This window comes from Atheta coriaria, unplaced genomic scaffold (genome assembly GCF_025399875.1).
Source record: "Atheta coriaria isolate IRGN ID8LTWV9N9 unplaced genomic scaffold, Caltech_Dcor_3.1 hic_scaffold_8_pilon, whole genome shotgun sequence".
Classification (NCBI taxonomy): Eukaryota; Metazoa; Arthropoda; class Insecta; order Coleoptera; family Staphylinidae; genus Dalotia; species Dalotia coriaria.
In genome coordinates this window covers 7,371,019-7,381,313 of record NW_027045450.1, presented here as the reverse complement: position 1 = coordinate 7,381,313, position 10,295 = coordinate 7,371,019, and the positions used below count along the sequence as shown (strand labels likewise).

Below are 10,295 nucleotides of genomic sequence, written 5' to 3'. Positions count from 1 at the left end.
GCTTATGCTTACGCCCTGTCAATTGGGAACCACTATATGATAATTAAAGAGTTCCTCTTCAAAATGCATACCGTCCTTACTATTCAAACCCTTGGGAAGTATTCTCTTTAAAAATCTTTTTTTTCAAATAAAAAAAACGGGGTGGAAAACGCCCTGTATTTTGGGAACTAATAAAGATATATAGTCAAATGATAGCTATAGACTCCCTCCACAAAATGCAAACCTTCTCGACATTCTGAACCCTTAGAAAGAAACCTGAAACGCTTTTTAAAAAGTGTAGATTTTTCTAGTTTCCAAAAACGGCGTAGAAAACGCCCTGAATCTGGGAAACTAATGAAGGAATTTTGATTACCTCATAGTCAAATGATAGCTAAAGACTCTCGATAAGATTCTCGATAAGCATTCTTTCCCGATCCTTTAAACAACAACTTTATAGGGAATTTTCTGAATTTAGGGAATGGGAGCAAATTGTAAAATGGCTCTTCATTTATTAAATAAAGATGAGAAACTTCAAACTGCTTTATGTTCCTGTAATGTTTGGGGTCTCTAAGTTAACATTTGGTAATAAAATAAGACTCATCATATACAAATATAAATTTATTTAATTACAAATAGGGGACTTAAATGAGTAACACGTAAATTATGTGTGCTGCCAATTGCTTTCACAACAAAGAAAACAAACAGACACGCGCCCCAAATCGATGGAAAATGAATGTTTCTTATATCTGTTACAGTAAGGCGAGCGGTAAGATTCTACGTAATCGTACTTGCTCTTTAATTTCTTTCATATAACGCGCAACTGGCAGCTGTAAGCAACAACGCACGAGTGTTGATGTATACCAATTTCAATTTCACTACCAATTAGAACGCAATTGTTCTCTCCGATTAAAAATAGTTGCAAAATAACAAATAAATAGTATCGATTTGATTTGAGAGAAATGCGGGCGCGAAGCTACCTGCTTAAAAAGGAGTAATACATCTTTAGAAACTAAGCACAATAAATAAATTTAAACAAATTTGCTTTGTTTCATTTGATTCTAAAATGGTTCGCTAATGTAAGTCATCTCGTTTCACTGTGATAAATTCTGTAAATTCATTTATATCGATATACTTTTGCTTTCTTTCCGCCTCGCTTCCATCGAACTAGTTCACTGTTTACAATATCTATTATATTTGCATTTCTCCATCACTAATTATAATATATTTAATATAATATGTATAAATTTATCAAGGAAACTAAAGTTTTTACAATCGCAAATAAATTTTGTTCTGTCTTTCTTTGCTTGCAATAACATGAACCGAATCGCACATTATGTTCAAAAAATTTCGCTTGCAAAACGATTGTTGGTATAAAAAGCACTGGTTTTAAAATATGTACAACAACTTTATCGAACAAGAGCTTTGCAAACTTCGCGATGGCTTGTATTAAATGAACATACTGGATTCGATTCAAAACACTTGCCAAACAAAGCTTACACACCTGCTTTGCATACACACGTTTATCATTATACTAGGTGGTCCTGGTAAAAAATATAATAGAAATACTTGAGGCCCTCAACTTCTGTTATATCTTTCTGCAATCTGTAGTATCAAACACCTAGCATAATTAATAGTAGATATCGATATACCCTAAATGTGTCATTTTGCAGTCGTTTTCACTTCAGTGTTTTGGTATTTATAATAAATCAATGAAAAAATATGTATATCTTATGCTAACTTTGTACATTTTGGTTTAACTTCTAGTTAAAGTTAATTTGATAACGCAACTTGTCGCGTCCACTGCCGCCACATTTTGCATCAAAGTTCGTGTAACTTGGCAGATGGTAAGCGAGAATTGCATTTTAATTGTATTTACAAACCTACAATATATAAATAAAATTACAAACTGGTGTATTTTCGCTTAACGCTCAATCACTGCACAAAGTCCTACACACATCAGTCTCAAGTCCGCAGGCTAGCCCATGTAGTCCGGGTCGCTGAAGTCGCTCTCGTCGCCAGAGCTCACGATTTTTCGGCGCTTCTTTTTGTGCCGATGTTTTCGCAGCTTCTCGGTGGTGGACTTCCGCGGCGTGCGTTGTTTCGGTTCGCTATCAAGCCGGCGGTTCGAAATCACGAGTTTCGGCACTTTCGGTGGAGCATTATCCTAAAATTCATATTGGAAAGTTTCAAATAAAAGTTCCCAGATATATTAGAGTAAATATGTTCTTAATTACCTTGTAATTGGAAAGGACTACTTGGTCAGCATCAGTTAAAATCGACGAGGTTGCGACGTTGTTAAACGTCACGTTGGCGTTCACAGCCGGCGTTTTCGCGTTCGGGTCGTCTTCGTCATCTTCGGGATCCAACTGCATCATCAGTTGCTTAAACTATAAAGGAAAAAGGCAACTCAATTAAACATCATCCCAACACAAAAACTCTTTGCACTTACATCTAAATACTGTCGAATGAGATCTTTCCGGCCTTCAAAGTCTAAATATTGGGGCGGTGGTCCTTGGTTGATCTTGTTCAGCGTCGTTTTCGGATTGAAGAGAGCGTTACTTTTGCGATTCGCCACCTTTTCGTGGACTTTCACAGGCTCAGATGGAGAATACTGTTGAATTTTACTGAAAAGTAAATTTAACATAAATTAACCTCCTAGGAAGATGCAAAAGTGGAAGTAAGTACCCGTCACTTAAGCCAAAAGTGTCCTTGAGGTGTTGTTTAAGCACAAGGAGGAGCAGCGATCCCTGCGCTGACTTGAGACAATCCTGTAGTACGCTCACATCTTCGGGCACACGCTCGACTAATGACTCCTCGTCCTCATCCTCATCGTCCAGCGCGGTGACCATGGGCTCTCCGCGTTGTTGTGCTGTTTCCAGCGCTATTTTTTGCGCTTCAGTCATTATCAAACTCTGTAAATTAGATTATTTATCAATACCTAGAGAATAAACAAGCGAATGCAAATTACCTCTCGGAAAGTTTGAAGTAAATTCGCTCCAGACGCGGCAAGGATCACATTTATTTGATGTACAATAAAAAGCAGCTCGTCTTGCACTTGGTATGGGAAGTACGCTAAATTGTCAGCCAGGTACAGCATGTACGACAAACTGGTACACTAAAAATATTCAATCAGTAATAAAGCGTGAAACATTTAAAACTTTTCACTTACACTTTGATCAAATTGTCTTAAAATAGACAGAACTAAGGCACGTCTTTGTTGCTTCGATCCCCTCAGCATTGTGTACAGGTAACCATTCAAGGCAGATGGATATTCGCCTTGGTTCTTAATCTTCCAGCCACGTATCACAAGAGTAGTCGACGGGTTGATCATGCACTGCAGCTCATACGATAGCCGAATGCCAAACACCGACGGCGCGTAGATAAAACCCGGATACTTCTTGTCGATTTCAGCCAACTGTTTGTCGGCGACACTGGATATACACGCCGCCGGGTCGGTACTCATACAGATCAGGTACGGAATAATCTAGAATTACCAAAAGTAAGATTACAAAACTGGAGACATTAATAATCATTGAATTTACCTGAACAGGATGTACTAAACCTTGCTGCAAAACAAGTTGTATCACTTTGAGTGCAGGTTGTCGTACGGTAGCATCTGCGTGTTGATACGCCTTCAATACTTCCTTCAAGTACAACTGTATGATGGTGGACGCCATTCCCGAAGAAACATCACCCATTTCTTTGAGATTTTCCATTTTGGACCGTTTCGACCCTGAATATACGAATTTTACAACATTTATGAATTAATATTGGTCAATTTGCGCCTTAAACTTACATTCTAAATCCTGTTGAATCATCCTGTGTTCCTCTTCAACCAAGTAGCTCTCAATATTCCTCAATACCTCAATCCTATTCCTTAGCGGCACCTCCGTACTCTCCAACATTCTATGATAGTACATCTTCAGTTCCTCCTCGAGCATAAACTCGTAATGCCTGATGCATATCGCGCCCATCGCCTTCAGCGTATTCGCTTGAATGTCCTCATCATCACGATGCAAAAAGTACATAAACATCTCGTAGATCTTATCCTTCGTGTTCATCAACGTGTCGCTCACTTCTGGGTTTTTAAAGTCAAAGTACCTAAAGAGCAATCCGACCGTAAACAACGACCTCCTGAAGTACCCTCGAATGCGCACATCGTTGAGCTGATACTGCGGATGCTGATTCCGCAATCCGTCGTAGAATCTCTCCAAGAACTGAAAGTACTTCGTAAAGCAATCGCGAATCAACTTAAAGTTCCGCGTCACACGGTTGACAATCGCCGCCAGGCAAGAAACACAACTGCTCACAATGTTTCTATCATGCTGCAGGATGAGTTTCATGAGATCCTCTTCCAGCTGTGAAAGAAATGAGTCGCTCGGGTGCTCCATCATTGGCACGACAAGCTCCAACATCTTTGCGACGCGTTCGATAATCGCAGACTCATCGCGACTATCGCATTTCACGCTCAGATAAGGCTGCAGGGTACTCGCATGCTTCACCAGCAACTGCGGCCGAATCTTCGCGAATAAATACAGCGTTGTTATACAGGCGATTAATCTCTGCGAGGTACCATTACCAGTCGATTCTTCAATCGTCAAAATATTTTCAATTAAACAATCGACAATCTGCTTGCATGCAATTAGCAGGGCTTTCGGTGGTTCTGTGTTCACTTTGGTCGAATCATCCTTGTCCTCTTTGGGTTTAAACAAACTCACCAAAAGTTGTTCGAACCACTCTAGACTGTCATTGCTTGAAGCAACCACATCCGTGATGTTCATAACTTTCCGCAGCAACGAATTCGCCGATGACGAAGTAAACCACATGTTTTGAAACACTTCCATGACAAGTTTCCGGATGCCTTCCTCATCATTCACGCGACGAATCATTTTCACGCAGATTTCGGGTATTTTTGGAAACTCGGGACATTCTATACAGATATCCTTGAGGATTTTGATCACACGTTTACGCACACTTACGCCAGTGTCTAAAATTCGATCCAGAAGCACTTGATAGTATTTGTTGATCAGTTCCGGCCGACTGAGGACAAATTTACCAACTAAATCCACGGCCGCTTCGCGGACAGATGTCGAATGATCGACGATAGAGTAATTCACGCCGATTTGTACATCGCGCGTGCCTAACACAGACGGATCTGCCTCCACGATCATCGTGAGGCATTTCATTGCTTTCGTTCGTATTGCTATTGATGGTTCCCTCAACACGAAGAGGATCGACTTGAGATATATATCGAAACACTTGGAAAAATGCCGCTTTGATGCCAAATACTGCGCAATCAATTCGGCCATTTCGTAGTCAATATAGGTCTCGAAGACTTTGATTTTGTTACCCGCGCTGACGGCCTCTTTAAACGAGCAGACTTTAGACAACAGAAACTTTTTGCGTTCGTCCAAAAGTTTCTGCTGTTCAATCAACGACTCGATGTCTTTTTCCTTTTCCCTGGGATTGGATAACTCTTCATCCGAATTATCGGAATCCACGATTCGTTTCCGATTGCGATGATTGTCTTTCGCGTTGTTTTTCGGTTCCTTAATGGCCTGTTTCTCCGAATGGCATTCTTTATACCACTGTACAATGTAAAAATGACGCGCAAATTTGTATGCTTCGTCGTTTTGCGCATTCACCGCCAGGAAGTCCAATAACACTCGCTGCAGAAACTGAATTCGTTCTTCGTCGTTTTAATCTCAAGTTCTCTACTCACTACTTCACCTTCGGTTTCTCGCAGTTCTTCGGCTTTGATTTCCTTGATCATGTGATCAATTGTGCTGAGTTTACACCTCGACAACACACTGTCTCTTCGTAATCTCGCGGCAACCACCCCCAAATAATCAAGACTAGCAACTCGCAGCGACATATCAATGCCTTTGTTGGAAAAGTTACTCACCAGGAGCTTTCCAAGCAAACTAAGCACCATTTCGGTGGCTGGCCACTCGGGTTTGTTCACTGTCGTCAACAAATCCTGCACGAAGTTCTCAAACAGCGGCCGATAATCAATATCTTCGTTTTTCGTGCCGCACTTCGAAAGAAACGCAGAGAGGAAAGTGCCGGCGGTGGAGATAGCTTCGCGGTTTTTATTGCTTATGAGGACGTCCTTATCAACGTTTTTCAGCTTGTCCCGGTCTTCACCTTCGCGTTCACGGTTCTTTTTCTCCTCCTTTTCGCGATCCTTGTTTTTGCGCTTGTTGAGGTTTTCCGGTAGTACGACGATGCACTGTATGAGTTGAAGCACGAGCGCGGTAAGCATTTGAATATTCTCTTCGCTATTAAGTTTGTACGTGCGTAAACTACGCTTGGAGCTTGGCAAACGCGCGATTGAAGCGAGGATATCATCAAGGAGTAATCGGCGATGTTTTTCGTATCTTGTAAAAAGCTACGAGCAAAAATTAACAATAATTCTTCAAAACCATCAAAATCAAAAACTTACCGTCGTAACAAGCTTCAAACTAGAGAGTTGCAATTCGCTGACATTCTCAGTGAAAAAAGGCGAAACACCCATCGAAGACGTATGCAGGACTATTGTGTCAGTCAAGAGTTGGATCTCCATGAGATCCGCGAGTTTTGAGACCAATTCGCAAAGTTTATTGTACAAAATTTGAATATTTCGGTCTAACGACTGTACTGATTTCTTCTTTCTTCCATCAGCTAGAAAAATAAACAAGAAAATCAATAAAAACATAAAAAGCAGTTGTAAAAAAATAAATTTAGAATACTAACCCTTTTTCTTGCTATCTACTCGATAGGTAACGTCATACGACGGAAATATCGTATTGACAAGTTGATATTTGATAAAAAGAACGATTCTATCAATGACATCCTCGATGTAGACGCGTTTGGGCATATTACGCGCGGTAAGAATATGCAAACACGTCAGACAAGCATCCGCAGCGCCCATAACACGCTCCATCGCCGTTTCAATCCACAACTGCCGCATATTCTCGTTATCCTCGTCGGTAATCGGCGTCACACGATCAGCCCCACGTATCGTAATCTCCAACGCGTTCAGAAGCTTCACAATCTTGTCGGTGGGAATCATCTCCATACCAGCGTTGATATTCAACTTGGCTGCCTCTGTCGCTAACTCCTGCACGATATGCCGACTCAGAAGATGTTCATCTGGTACCATACCATCATCACCTGATAAAAATATTCATAATTTAATAATTATGTTCGTTTTCATGATAAAAAAACTTACCAATTTCGGTAACATCAATATTACTATAAAATTTCATCACATATTCTACGTTCTTATTAAACCTGCCGTATGTACTCGACTCCATGAGCTCCTCGATTGTCATTTTATGCACAATCGGACCGAGTTTCTTCTCAACTTTACGCAGCTTCGGTTTAATCACCGGTTCTGCAGTTCGTTCAACAGTAGGTTCAAAACGCCGCTTCTTTCCAACAAGAGCTGTGAATGTATCAGGCACGAAATCTTCCTCCTCGACGCTATTCTTTTTCGACGCTTTCTTCTTCTTCCCAGACTCATCTTTTTCATCGTTCATCTCACCATCTTCATCCTCTGAACCTGAGTTGTCTTTATACTTCGCAGCGCCTCGACTTCTCGCTGTTTTCGCGTTGGAATTCGTTTGTTCCGGATTACCTTCAACAATATCATCAATTCCCAGCTCTTTAGCCAACTTGGGCCGGTTTTCGATGAAATTCGTCAGACTTTTCTGCATCAACATTTGATCCTGATCAGATATCCTCTGTAGACGAACCACAGGTTGCATTATGACAGGATCCGATGAATTCGCAGCTGATTTATCTAAATGGTTTTGATTTATAGAATGTGGCACCATCCCAGATAAATCCTGATGGAACATTTCTGGCTGGTGATGTTGTACATTTTGTTGTGGTACCATAGACTGATTCACATGATCAAGATGTTGCTGAGGAAGTTGTTGATGATGCCCAAGATGTGAATCTTGTGTTTGCTGATGATAATTATCGTAATCCATCTGATGTTGCTGCTGTTGTGGAAGATGTTGTTGTTGATGCGGCAGTTGAAGATGTTGGTTGTGCTGATGATGCATTTGTTGTTGCTGTTGTTGCATTGGATCAGAATACATCATCTGATCCGGTTGTTGTTGTTGTTGTTGCTGAATGGGCACGTGAGGCACTCCGGTATTGTTCGGAAGGTCCATACGCGCGCCCATCGCGTGCATCCCCATCGAGTTCTCCATCGGCAGGTGCGCGTTTGGCAGCGCCTGCAGTGAAGCATCGTGGTACGGATGGAGGTTTCCGTCTTGCAGCGGCTTACAACTGTTGAGAACAGTGTTGCCGTGCGTGTACGGATCAAGGTTTTTATCGAGGAGTAACATATTGTTATGATCACCTTTAAAAAATTATATCAGAGCTAGTAAAGAATAAAAATTAGATATTTTTTTGTTTTTTTACCTTTTCCTCGGAATACATTTGGATTTGCTGCTATCAGAGATTGCAGCAGGGGTGGAATATCCCCGTGTGGATCAACCGACGTTTCGGAACACATAAAATTGTCCTTTACATCACTAGAAATAGAAAGGTTTTGCAACATTTAGTTAAATCTTATTTTTAAAGCAGTAAATTGCAATTTTAATGTTTTGTTGTTATAATTTTGGCGTAATTAACAAAGTTATAGAAAAAAATGCAGGCAAATATAATAAAAAAGTCATTGCAATCAAATATACTGTTAATTTCAAGCTAAAAGTAGAAATAAACAAGATAAAACTGTATATTTTGCATTTTTCTCTAAAAATAACTAAAATAATTTAAAAAACAAAATTTTATCTTGCATTTTATACCACAGTTTTAAAAAGAAAAAATTATAATTAAGTAATTATAAATAACAAGTGCATATATACGCGATGCGCTTAAATTGTACGTATTTTGCTAATTACTTGAAAACTAACAAAGTTACATGAATAATTTCTTCTGATATAAATTTAGTTTTAAATTCTCAACACAACTACAGTAAAATTTGAATATTTATAGCTTTCAAACAAAAGTTATTGTCCAAATTGTGTAAATTTACTAAATAAAACACTTTTTGAACAAAAATTACCTTTTAAAAACTATACATATTTTAAACAAATAAATTTACACTTACATGTGATCAGCTGAAGTTTGACTGAGCGATTGCAGCAATTGCGGCACAAGCATATCGTCCTGCGTCCTCAAATAATTTTGCGCTTCTTCAGCGACGCGGGGATGAAACAGCAACGATTTGTTGCTCAAAGTTTGTGGTAACGGCGTCGGTAATGGCATTTCAGGAAGTACTAAAAGCAAACAACAGTTAAAACCCATCAAACATACATTCCAAGTGAGGAATATCATCATCAAACGTCTACTCACAGTCGGTTAGACTTGCAACCCCAGCCAAAGTGGTGATTGGCACACTGGGAACGTCCCGATCCATCGCCACGCGAACTCAATGAACATAGAATTGGAACAAAACCCTCCTCACCCGCGCACCGTATCCATGCCTAGCACTGCGTCGCGTTGAGTATGTTCAGCCTTCTGCTATATAACAGCAATAACCTGGTACACAGACATTGGTGCTGTGCATATAGCAGAGGCATCGGCTCACTGAGTCTCACGGCACTAGCCCCAAGTGTCCTTTGCATTGGTGCACACAAACATCCTGCCCCAGGCCAACTGGTAACACATCAACTCGATTTTGTTATTATATTCCTGCCTGTTGTTTTTTATGTTGTGTTATTTATAATCACATCGGGTTTATATTCACTGTCTCTTCGAAGATGCTCTTCGGTGGATCACCAGGTTCGGCCGTGACTACATGACATAACTGTCAACACTGTGGTCGGACGTGTGTGCCTGGAGCTTCACTAACTGCGTGATGTGCAGGATGTGCGCGGCGACTCGCTGGAGGCGATGTGGTTGTGCTGCTGGGTTGCGGCGCGCGGTTGCGTTTGTTTTCGCACGCCAGGTCGCGTTCAGCGGCGGCCTGCCGCCAGCACCAGCGTCGTCGCTTGCTGGCTGTGATGCGCCCGCATCGGCCCTCTCGGCGCGTCGGCGTCGCACGCGCGCACCGGGTTGCTTTTCGGGCGGACGGGGTCGCCCAGCGTTCTATCGCGCGATGCACTATTGTTTCGCCCGACCGACCGACGGCACGATTACGAAAATGCAATCGAATGGCGACGTTCTAAACACGGATTCATGGGAGGCAAACTCCAGTTAACCAGTTTTTTCTTATTCACTTCAATGCAGCGCTCGCGGTGCGGCGTTTACGACTGCAGGTGGCGACACCAGCGCCATCAGCGAAACAAAAACAAATGCCGCTGGTCACCGAATTT

General features: G+C 41.2%; 1 protein-coding gene across 1 annotated transcript; it reads right to left on the bottom strand.

Moving 5' to 3' along the window:
* Window positions 1-584: 584 nt before the first annotated feature.
* LOC135797066 (nipped-B-like protein) lies at window positions 585-10,199 on the bottom strand. Its single transcript, XM_065309243.1, is given in 15 exon segments — window positions 585-2,143; window positions 2,214-2,366; window positions 2,429-2,603; window positions 2,665-2,891; window positions 2,948-3,094; window positions 3,149-3,463; window positions 3,522-3,712; window positions 3,776-5,677; window positions 5,680-6,370; window positions 6,425-6,642; window positions 6,715-7,134; window positions 7,193-8,335; window positions 8,398-8,510; window positions 9,089-9,257; window positions 9,334-10,199. Coding segments are annotated over 15 exon segments (6,117 nt in total). The 5' UTR covers window positions 9,398-10,199; the 3' UTR covers window positions 585-1,954.
* Window positions 10,200-10,295: the final 96 nt, after the last annotated feature.